The 12874-nt window shown below is 32.6% G+C and overlaps 1 protein-coding gene across 1 annotated transcript in view; it reads right to left on the bottom strand.

The window, feature by feature from the left end:
- The window catches only part of LOC133172652 (Na(+)/citrate cotransporter-like), a 29352-nt gene extending 16695 nt beyond the window's left edge, over nt 1–12657 (bottom strand). The window contains exons 1-2 of the mRNA XM_061307589.1: nt 12542–12657; nt 6563–6803 (exon numbers count right to left, since the gene is read on the bottom strand). Coding sequence (XP_061163573.1) covers nt 6563–6682 — 120 coding nt within the window. The 5' untranslated portion in view covers nt 6683–6803; nt 12542–12657. The remainder of the gene's footprint in view (nt 1–6562; nt 6804–12541) is intronic.
- Between the last annotated feature and the right edge of the window lie 217 nt (nt 12658–12874).

Here is a 12874-nt window from a genome sequence, read left to right as displayed (position 1 = left end):
TGTAAGCATTTAAACTCTTATATAGGGAGTGTGGCACGCTAGGTCTTAGATTTTTATGAAACTTGGCACACATTCCTATAATGATGTATGAAACTAAAATTCATAATAAAATGGTTGCTATGGTCAATGGTTACCATGGCAACCAACATATATTTTTCATGGCCGAAAAAATGCTAAATTTTGATGAAAAATGACCATTTTTGACTAATTAAAAGTCTTTAATACAACAATATATTTACATGACTTTATCTTTTTGTCAAAATACATCATTTTTATAGTTCTTTAGATAATTTCTAGTATTTGAGTAACTTAACTTCATAGAAAAAATATCCCCCCTTTTTAGGTATGATTTTTCTAAGGAAAAATTGTAGATTTTAGGTTCTTTTGAAAAGCCTGGTATAAATTTTTGCGGACATATTGGAAAAAATAAATACATTGGTTTGAAAGACCATATTTAGTTGTAATATAAACTGCAAAGAACCACTTGGTATTCATATCTTGTTTTCATGTTACCATGGTTACAAACTAATGTTTTTTTTAAGAATTCCAGACAAGGGCAATAGGTATCTACTATCAGTTTCCATATAAATACCTGAGTATTTTAAAATGGATTAAAACCAAATTTGTACATGTAGAACACAATAGCAAAAACAAAGAAAAAAATCAATTTTCATAACAAAAGGTCAAAGGTCAAGGTCAAAATGGCTCGATTTAGATGGAAGAGTAAGGAAACTAAGCACATTTTTTCAATGCCATAACTAATACTTGTGTTTTAAACAACATAATTATGAATAAACAAAATTACAGTTCTGGTGGACAATACATGTAACTAGCATCACATGAATTGGTAAATACGGACAGAAGGTCAAAGTTCAAGGACACAGTGGTATATAAAATTTGCCTTTTTGTCCCCTGCTTTCACGTAAAGTGGGGGATATTTATTTAGGTCTGTCTGACGTCCATCGGTCTGTCAGTCTGTCTTTCTGCAACACTTTCGTTTCTGCACGATCTCTCGTGAAGCCTTTGAGTCTTTGCAATGAAACAACTCCCTGTGGCCTGAGGAAGACCCCCATTGATTTTAAGGTCAAAGGTAAAGGTCATGAATTCATAAATTCTGTCTGTTTTAACACTTTATTTCCGCGCAATATCTAAAAAAACTTCGAGGTTTTGCAATGAAATTTTACACTGAAACTCCCTATGGCCTAAAGAAGACCATTATTGATTTCGAGTTCAAAAGGTCAAAGGTCAAGGTCAAAAATTTATACATTCTGTTTGTGTGTAAAATTTTCATTTCTGTGCGATATCTCAAGAAGCTTTTAAGCTTTTGCAAAGAAATTTTATATCATAACTCCCTTTGGTCCCGCCCACAACTCTTAAAGTATCCCGCCCCCCCCCCCCCCAAACCCCACCATCTTCCGACCCCAGCCCTCAAGATCCGTATATGCTCTTTTTTTCCTTAAGCAAGGGACACAGCTTCTCTGAATTAGCTTGTTAGTATAGCATTTAACTTGAGTCCTTGAAAATATTGAAAATAATCTGTCCCTGCCTTCTTCCTACGGTTTTCATTTTTTAAAATGAACATGATAAAGTAACCAATGACCAGGACTTACTCCATCCCTTCCAGGAACCATGTAAAAGCACTTACCCCACATAAATTGGTAAGAGTCATTTGTAAGAAAAACACGGATCCCTTGTGAAACATTAAGAAGCGATATATATAAATATGAAAGAAAGCGGTTCATTCATAAGTGATTAATCCCAACCCGCCCCCATTCCCGAGTATAGATTTTTTGTGTTTAATTTTATGATTTTTTTTCTTTTGGTAGAAAGGGGTGGGGGGCTTGTCAGAAATGTATGTATGTTTTCATTATTAATAAATTACAGCTACACAGATTTACTATTAGTTTTACTGCTACAAGGTTCAATCTACACTTTTCTTAGTCTAGAGAAATGATAAACTTGATAAAAATGATAACTTTAAATATGATTCAGACAATTTGTATTTCTATGCAAACACCCTCCCCCCCCCCCCCTAAAAATATCGAAAGTATAATTTTCACTGGTTGAAAGGAATCAATTACAAAACAAAACATTTTCATTACTGACCTTAACAATTTTTTTTTGATTCTTTTTTTTTTTTTGGATAAAGACCATTCCCTTAAAGAAACTACTTGGATCAGGAACATTATCAATATCTTTGTACATATTTTCAAAGTCATTGAATAAAAAGTTCAAATCTGAAATATACACAGATAACTTTTCCCTTTTTTACTGAATCAGATACAGATAAAGGCAAACAGTAGTATTAAAAAGATTGAGTTTTCTGCTACATCCCTCACTAATACAGGGTTTTTAGGTGTGAATTTTTTTCTACATGTAGCCTTTAAATAGAGATAAAATGTACTTTAACGTTCTTTAATTTTAGAATGAGGGTGTAAAGAGTATCAGTTTATATTTTAAATGTAGCAAATCCTATCAAGTGAAAACATTCATCATATAAAAATTGTAAATTATGAATGACATAAATTCTGTTTGAAACTGCATAATATGACTGCGTTGACTATGGGTTAAGGGACGACCATTTGATTCAGAAGGGGGGGGGGCAAATTTTTTCCGAGTCAGATTATTTATTTTCATGGAATTGAAGACAGATTATTTATTTCCAATATGATCCAGGACAGATTATGTATTTTTTGCTTCACTGAAAAAAGTCTGAAAATAAAATAAAAAATCCATCCCGCCCCAAGGGAAAACGTCCAAACTTTATTTCGGGGGGGGGGGGGGGTTAGGCATTTTGTTTCCGGAATAATTTTTTTAACCCATAGTATAATAATAATACTTATTATAATATGGGTTAAAAAATTATTACCGAAACAAGTGCCTTTGGGTTGGAGGTTGTAGCACTTATCAAAGATGGATTATTTATTTTCCTGCCAGTTGAGGACAGATTATTTATTTTCAACATTTTCAAGAACGGACTTTAGTTTCTAAAATCTGTACCCCCCCCTCCCCCCTCGCATCAAATGATCATCCCTTTAATGACAGACATCAACTTACATACATCATTCAATATAAACTTCAACTTCCAGTTCTGTACAAACATGTAAATGTAGCTTGACTTTAATCATTTAGGTAAAATCAATATCCTAGTTCTCTCACATTATAATTCAGTTTTGTTTTTTTTTCCACATTTGTTTTTAAAAGGCACTGACTTTCCAAGGCTGTATTCATTATAATATATCACTCTGACTGAGACATTGTACCTCTTCTTACAACCAATTCAATATAATTCTGATATCTCAAGTTTATCTTTTTCTCCATTTTAAAACTCCTAAGACCTTGAGGCTTAGGCTTCAATATCATGAATGTGAACAGAGCTGATTTACTTTACCATGTGGTCTTTTACATTTCGCCACTGTTCACTCATCAAAATTATTCTTTTGCATGCAGGAAATAAACAAAGAGGTTAAAATTTTTATGCACATTAAATAAACAGAAAAAACCACTTGATTTTACTTGAAATCCAGGATACATATTGATAATGTAAACAACTTCCAGTCAATTTTGTCCAATGATTTTTTTATCTCTCGCACTAAAGAGCTCACAATTATCAAAGGGAGATAATTCAATTTTAAATGAATGTCTGCTATTTTAATCATATATTTCTTATATTTATAGACTGAATACCAACAATGTTTTTAAATGCCTTTTAAAATCAGATGTCATACTTTTTATTTCTGTGAGTAACATGAATTGAAGTAACCGCATTTCATTGATTGACATTCCCAAAAATTGCATTTTTTCAGAAAAAATCAACTTTAGACGCCGTTTCCATGGTAACTACTTAACATTCATATGATCTAACAATATTTTTTGGAGTAGTTTGTGAGGTGGTAAATTCTAGCCAAATTTGAAAAAAATCTGTGACTATGCGTGCCACAAAAGTTTAAGTGGTTACAGAGAATGGCTATTAAATATATGTATGTTGATTCGAATACCCTGTTAATCGGCCGTAACATCTTGCGGTTAACCGATTGGCAATTTTGTATCCGATTGCCATCCCTTGTGTGTGTGTGTGTTTTAATTTTAGGTAGAGTAGAGCTCTATAAAAGCCCAACACTTTTGGCTTTAGTTCTACTTGCAAAATCACTTAAGGTTGGGCGGTGAGAGATATTTCTTATGATTGCCGAAAATAGTATTCATAAATGCTGCTTTTTAACGCCATAGAAATGACAATTGAGTTATTTGAAAGTTAAGACGTATATGGGTATTGTATTTCCAAATTCTAAAAATATTGAGTTAATATCTAAACCTAGAAATAGAGTGATTTTTTTTTCATTTGAAGAATTCAATTCAGCTGCTCAATCTCAAATTTACGTTATGAAATTTGACTCTTCGGCACTGTAGAAATTAAGAGTGGTATTGTATGCAATATTTATAATTAACGCCTTTTTTTAACGTTACCGCTTATCCCACTATGCATTTTAAATAAATTCGTTAATAATATATACTCTTTGTTACTCCTGTGCACCAATCCCCATTTAAGATCAGGTCTGAGTAAACATTCATAACTCATTGCGAAACATTGATAAATTGTGTCTGCATAGCATACGTTCGACTGAATATAAAAATCTATATCTCACTCCTCTGCAGTCAAACACACTCCTTAACAGTTCTAAATATTGCTTTCATGTGTAGAGGAATTCAACTGTGGGATACGCAGTAATTTACAGGTAGGAAAAGTTCTTAAGTACAAAAAAGCATTCGAATAAATTTGTAAATGCATGTACTCATACATTCAATTGATTGAAATGTTCCTGACTACGTACGTGATGCGATGCAGGAAGAGACATTTTCAATGATTTCAAATATCAATAGAGATGGGATTGAGTGGTTTCATTTAATTGGATAAAAGGGTGTTTTATTTGTTTACAGCCATCTGTAGACATATGTTGCCTTATTCTAAATTCACCCCTATCCTTTGTAAAACACGAGTGAAACCTACACAAATGCAGACGATAACTTGTTTATGCATTAACATACATGTATGTTTACGTCTGCCACAGACAAAACTATGTAAAAAAAAGATGACTCCATTGTTAAATAATAATACAAAATCATTTTTTCCCAATTTAATTATTTTACTGAACTTATTTTGATCGCTCTCTCCTTTCCATGATTGTCTTAACAATAACCAGATAAAATGTGAAACCGTGAATCTTACGTTTATTTATAAAGCAGGTTTGTCTTATCTTCATACATCCAAAGGCTGTATGTGTTTGGAAAGGAAAATGGGTATGTGTGTTATATCTTTTCGTATATAATAATCAATTACTGGTAATATCACAAGAAACTTAACAAATAGTTTAAATGTACTTTTAAAAAATCTCTGTATCTATAAGGATGCGTTTCATATACTAGTACTAGCTACTATACTGGAATAAAACACTAGGATGGAGGCAGACTAGCCTCATCATAAAGATAAATATCAAACAAATTCCTATCACTTGATGTCATTAAAATCTTATGGTGCTCATATTGTTATCATTAAGATAAAGACTCCACATATAATAATTTTAAATTAAGAAAGAGGGGTATTTCCCTGCAAAGTTATCTGAACTATGAATATATGCATGTATATCTATATCTTAAATATACACATTTACATATTTCTTCATCTAAATACTATTAACTCAACTAAATATTATAAAAACTCCTTAAATTTACAGTAAGATTATTTACAGTGAGATTTTTGTCACATTTTTTATTACTTAGTTTTATCGTACGTAAGCAGAAAAATGTCTACTTTGTTTAGAGGTGCGGAAGCTTCCATCTCACCACAAATATTTTATTGTTAATCAAGGGACCATCTAGGAAAGTACACACAAATCAAACCACAATGAGCAGGAGTTTGTACTTCGTGTTTTACCAGGTATAAAATAAAATATAGGGGGAAAACCCATAGTTGACACAAATACCCAAAATTTCTCGATAGATTTGCTTTATAATTATCATCTTTATAGTTTATTAGACTATGTTGATGAGGAAGTTTAAACAGTTAAACCAATGTATGAATTGTTTATTTCTATAATTTATTTGTTTTTTTTTTCTTAAATTTGGCATTAAATGTTGACGGAGGCTTTTTATTAATCTTTTAAATCACACATAGAAAAAGGACTGTGAATAACTAGGGAGGAATTTTTTTCCCCAAATTTTCGAATAATCAAATTTTGGAGAGATGTTATGCTCACGAATCATAAATTTTCAGAGATGTGTCCGAGACTAGTGCCAAAACATGAATCTATTTAGATAGGCTTCCAGAAGCGAACATACTGAAATTGACGTAAATCAATTAATCTAGTAAGAAACCTATCTATATGACTTTTATATGCTATCAATTAAAATCAATTCTAAATCGATCGGAGATGGGCATATATAATGACATTAAGAACTACTTCAGTGTTGTGACTTTCATCCCTTCTCCTATCTTGTTCTCGGTAAAGTTTATCCCTTTAAAAAAAGAAAAGAAGAAACATATAATGCTGAAACAATGCACACTTACCTTACTCTCCGATAATGCTATTGGTAGCAACAAAATTGGAAGCAAAAATGATATGAAAACTGTCCGCCACATAAGAAGAATTTTTAGACATCTTATAATTTCATTTTTTGCTCGAGCCATGATCGTTCTTCAAAAACACATGCGTTGTCCACCTCGAAAAGAAAGGTCAATCTACGTTGAATCTCATCGCAAATGTGATATATTTCAATTGTCCCCTTTTCAGCCCTTCATACTGCCTTGTCTGAAATGAAACAGAAAAGAGTTCATTTCGGTCAGAAGAAAATGATGGCACTATTACAGCAAGCGATCGATGAGAAAATCCTAAAGCGTTATATACGCCTAATGAACAATATTTTCAACAGTCTATCCTATATTTTCTCTCCAAAGAGGAACGATATCATGAAGTTTAAGCGAATATAGATATGTCTTCAACAACGCCTCCACCTTCAACATAAAAGCACGTGCGTTGGATTCTGGAAAGGCATGCAATCGATTTTGGCGTATACATTTGACCTTCTCAAAGTCACCTTCATACAAGATTTATATGGTTTTGCATGTTAAGATAGATATGCTTTTATTTTTATTTATTTATTTATTATTTGTTAAACAAATCAATATTTTCCCGAGGATGAGTGATGGAATCGAAACAGCCTTGAGAACTGTGGTTTGATCAGCCTATTTTTTCTTGTAAAGTTGTTGAATCATTTTCACGTCATCATCCAATAAATCAATGCTGACGAAACATTGCAGTAATCAGTTTGTTTAGGTGGTAAATACTTGTTGTTCATGTAATTACTCTTTTTAGATCCAGAAGAAATATACATTAGTATTTCGAATCGACTTTCTTTGAGGCATCACCTTGGGTGCGGTCAATATTAACCCCCAACACCCCAATCCTCGCCCCCAAATAAAATACAAATCCCCAACGAATCTTTAAAAATTATTTGGGATTGGGAAAAGCGATAAAATATTATGAAAGCCGTATTCGCAAGCACCCGACACCTCCCTTACATAAGTCAGTACGACAGGAGAGAAAACACAAACTCAAACATAAACTTTAGAGTACCAAATGCTACTGATTTACTGTAATGTAATCTGCATGAAAATTTAGAAATATTTAGATAGAGACAAATATTTACCTGACTTAAGAAGCGTAATAAACATTACAATGTTTTTATATATCCCGTATTAAACATGTTTTGTTAAATGTCCTTGAGAAATAGTGAATATGAATAGACAGTATTTTTGGGGAAAAAACTATTTTTATATCTTTTATAAAACTTGACGAGTAAATATTGTAAAAGATTCTAGATTTTATGAGATCTGTAAAGAACGTGTAAACACCAAATGAAATGAGAGAATCCAGGCGACGATACCGATACTCTTACATAATTACCTTTTCTCATAAACACTTTTTTCTGAGCCCTAGTTTTCCTTACCTTTACATACATGTATTCAAAAGATTTTTATTTCCAATTTTAAAAGAAAGAGTTCGCATCCCAGATTCAATTGTTAACCAAGAACAAAAAGGGATAACTGCCCTAATGCACATCCTGTATGGTTATCTCCTCAAAGAGACATGAGAATTTTAAGACCCGATAATATTTTTCTAGACATTTTGAGCAGATAATTTTTTTCTGGCAAATTCGTCTAGAATTTGTGATGAGAAAATAAATAAAACAAGATGTGTTTGTGAAACACTGATGCCCCCGTATGGCAGCTTATGGCGAAGGTTAAACTTTCTCAAATGCAAGTCAAACTCCAGGTCAAGAGATAAAAAATGTTGGTACCCAAAAAAGTCTTGTCTCGATATACCTGTAAAATTTGAAAGCCCTAGCACCAACTGTTCAAAAGTTAAGGCGAATGTTAAAGTTTTTAAAAAGTAATGACAAGGTCAAGGTCAAATAAGGCCCCAAGGGAAGGTCTTGTCACAAGTGATACACATGTCCGTGAAATATGAAAGCCCTAGAACCAAACGTTCACATGTTATGGCCAAGGTTAAAGTTTTTAAAAAGTAGGTCAAACTCCGAGGTCAAGGTCAAAAGGTCAAAGTTGTTAGTATCTAAAGGAAGGTCTTGTCACAAGGAATACACATATGAAGTATGAAAGCTCAAGCACCAACCGTTCAAAAGTTATGGCCACAATTAAAGTCTCATAAAATTTTGCAAAAGTGGGTCAAACTCCGAGGTCAAAAATGATGTTACCAAAGAAGGTCTTGTCACAAGGAATACACATGTGAAATATGAAAGTCATAGCTCCAACCAATCAAAAGTTATGGGCAAGGTTAAAGTTTTTACGGACAAACAGACGGACGGAGAGGGCAAAAAACTATATAACCCTGAATCTTCGATACGGGGGAAACATTGGGTAAAACAAATATATGTTAACTGTTTGTTTTGCAATCCGTATCTCTTTTAAATAAAATATTACTTCAGTGTAACTTTACGGAGTCTGAATGACATTGGATTGAAATGAGGAAAGTAGCAGAGAAGAAGGAATATAACGAATATCAGAAAGCGTAGAATTGAGGTATAGAAGAGGAGGAAATGGTAGATTAAAACAGAGTATAAAAACTTTAAAGAGAGGTAAAAAGAGGGTAAAAAAGAGTAGAGTATAAAGAGGATAAAAGACAGAGTATAAAGAGGATTTTAAAAAAACATTATTAAGAGAGTAAAAGAGTAAAAAAAAAGGGGGGGGTAAAGAAAAAGAGGATGAAAAGAGAATATAAAAAGGATAAGAGAAAGAGTATAAAAAGGGTAAAAGAGAAAGAATAAGTTGGTAAAAATATAGAGTAAAAAAGGTAAAGAAAGTAATATTTAGTTTTAAAGGGTATAGGAGGGGAAAAAAAGAGAGAATAAACTTTAAGAAGATGGTAAAAGAGATCATAAAGCTACAGTGCTGTATATTCTGTAACTAAGATCGTTAAATTTTCAGATCGTAATACCTCCTCATTGAATTTTAATGACTTTAATGCTGTATAATTTGTAATGACTATCAGGTTTCAATATTTATTCTACACTGTACATGTATTTTAGATCTGATTTTTCATAACACTTTCTGAGTCTATTGGATATGGAGATGAAAAAAGCCTTATTTTGGCGATAGAGCATTGCAACAAATTACACTAAGAGGGAGCAGAGCTTAGAATCTGATATCAGACACTTGGATTACAGTTCGAAAAAAACTACTTCTAATGAAGTAGCTTAGGACTAAATGTGCACTAGTAAGAGTTGTGTAGTCCCCCTTTTATCAATTTTGTTATGAAAAACAATCATTGCTTTTCTTGATCAGAAATTTATTTGAAGAATGATTCCATATATATATATATATATATATATATATATATATATATATATATATATATATATATATATATATATATATATATATATATATATATATATATAGTAAAACCTGTCTAATCCGACATGCAATGGGAGACAAATTTTGTGTCGGAATAGACAGGGTGTCGGATTGCACAGAGAGAGAAAAAACAATGAAGATAGTAAAATGGGAACGAAATTTAACGTCGGAATTCACAGTGTGACGGATTGCACAGGAGTTGGATTAGACAGTTTTCACTATATATATATAAATATATATATATATATATATATATATATATATATATATATATATATATATATATATATATATATATATATATATATATATATATATATATATATCACTTCCTCCCAGAAGCTTCTATAACAGTCCCTCCTCAGCAAGTATCTCACAGTAATCAGGAAGTGTGGAAGGGCTATAAATGTTCTCACCAAAAAAATACTTCATTAAGTACTACAAATTGTACGATAACGAGGCACTCTCTCTAAAATGCATTATAAGAAAAATTATTGGCCAAATATAACACAAGGAAGAAATCTATTTAAGATCTCCAAAGAAAACACGAATAATAATTTTCTAAAGAGAAATATTTCCCTGGCTTTATTAAAACATAGATTTCAAGAAACAGGAATAAATTCAAGACAACAAGTGCCTTATTATCACCTCTACAGGCTACGAAAAAAATGTCCTCCTCCAAACATACTTTGCAATCAAATTTTGTTCTTTCTTCTGAGCAGAACATTTCCTTCTTTAACATTTACTGTTAAACATTCTAGGTGTCTTATTGAGTTTTCTCTTTTGCAAAAATACATGTACTTCCAATCAAAGCGCAAAGATGTCACTGATAACTTATTTTTGTGCAAATATTTCTTTGTCATAAATTATTGAGTTTATGTACCAAGTTTAACTACGATTCAACTGGAACTTAACAATTATCTAGCATAATTTCGAAATCATGATCACTTTTTAAAGGTTGTTCAAACCTTTTGTTGAGATGTGATAAATTTCTTCAGTATGTTAATTTGAGAAATAAAAATATTTAAAACTGAAAGCAAACGAGCTCCACCTCCAAGCTTGTTGTTGTAGAAGTCGTGAATTTTACAATTCGTAAAGGTTTAAGTACTTAATGTCATCATGCAAACAGTTTTTCAGCTATATGTCCACGAGAAGAGGAGAATACTTTCTAAGGTGTTGTATACATGTGTATTTACTATATATATGTTCAACTTATGCCCCATGAATCCTGGAGCCTGAACCATGTGCCAAGGAGCGATAAATTTCACCACTTTTGGTAAGGAATGGTGTTTATTACAATCAGGTAGAGGACTAGTGTTTATTACAATCATGTAGAAGACTAAGTGTTTATTACAATCATGTACAGGACTGGAGTTTATCATAATCAAGTAGAGGACTAAGTATTTGTTATAAATATAAAGTATGCCTACTAAATGACCAATAGTGGAACTTTTTAAATATGTAATGTATTTTCTACATATGATCGACTAAGCCCCGTCCTAGGGCCTGAATCATGGACCCAGGGGTTATTGTAATCAAATATCAAAGAGTTTGCCTGCTACATCTAAGTGAACAAACTTCAGAAGACTGATTGATTGTTTGTTTGCTTCTTGGATGTTTCACGTCCTTGCAAAATTTTTTCACTCATATGAAACGTCAGCAAATACCAGTGAAGGGCTTCAAATTCAAATTTAGACCTACTGTACACTCTGCAATCAGGGGCATTGAACAGCGAGAGTTCTTTATTGTGCCAATGCCTAAAGTGTCATGGGACCTACGATATTAAGGTCATATCCGAAAAGTCCCGGACCTTAACATCTAATGCCGTGTCAAAGGAAAAAAGTCTCTTCCTATGTTGAACATCTTGAGTTTGACGTGGCGCCGGGAACGAGAATAGCCCATCCGATCAGGAAACTAGTGCCTTTCTATTGGACTACCTGGACCGAGAGCAAAGAGGAAGATATTATAAGATACAAATCATTTTCAACATATGACAAACTTAGCTCCACCCTGTAGTCTGAACCCTGGCTCTATAAATTTCACAATTTAGGTTAAAGGACTCATTGATTATTATAATTATGCCAACAGTTAATGACTTAGTGTCCCGGAGTAGTGAATACGATTTTTTAAAGATTGCATTAAGTTGGACGGTTTTGGCCCCACCCCTGAGGCTCCCGGAGGGGGGGGGGGGCAGAGACCATAAAATTCTTATTTTTTCCATCCTTTGTCTATAGATGCTTAATAAAAAAGTTGGTTCAGTCGTTCCAATGTTAACGGACACCGCAACGATGGAAAAAAACAGATAGCAGTAGGCCAGTTGACTGACCTGAGTGACTCAGGTGTAAACACACAATCTGAGATTTCTTCGTAATCAACACACTAAGTCTCCTATCGGTACTGGCCTTTTTTCTCATTGAAGCGGAATAAAATGCAAAATTAATCTGTAACTCATCAAGTTAGACTCAAATACCAAAATCAGCTCAATGTATGTAAGCGTCTAGAGGAAAAGTCTAGAAAAACACGTTGAACAAATAGACATAAGGCCTTGCTACAAAGTAATGGGACCACGTATAAATGACTTGACAATGATAATTTCACAAATCATAAGCGACTCACCACTAGCCTGAAGAGAGAGTTGTCCTCAAATGGCGGTGATGGTTGATTCAACAATTTTTCCAAGAACATAAAAATAAACTTAAACGCCCTTTTATGATGTGGAAAAAAATCTACACTTCTTTCCTCAAAATCCGGACAAATTTATGTCGACATACTTCCCGGTACTTTATAATATAAAATCTCTCATCTCCTGACTACGGAAATAAAAAGAGAGAGAAAAAAATATAGATTCATTTACGTAAATCCTACAACAAAATAACAAATAAAAATACCTAGTTTAAATTATCACAGTGTCGCTTGAAAGATCTTTTAAAGTATTTTGAAAAATAACAA

Source organism: Saccostrea echinata, unplaced genomic scaffold (assembly GCF_033153115.1).
Source record: "Saccostrea echinata isolate AGI-Se365-2 ecotype Australia unplaced genomic scaffold, CSIRO_AGI_Sech_v1 ptg000054l, whole genome shotgun sequence".
Taxonomy (NCBI): Eukaryota; Metazoa; Mollusca; class Bivalvia; order Ostreida; family Ostreidae; genus Saccostrea; species Saccostrea echinata.
Note: the sequence above shows the minus strand (reverse complement) of the source record. Positions and strands in the feature narration are given on the sequence as shown.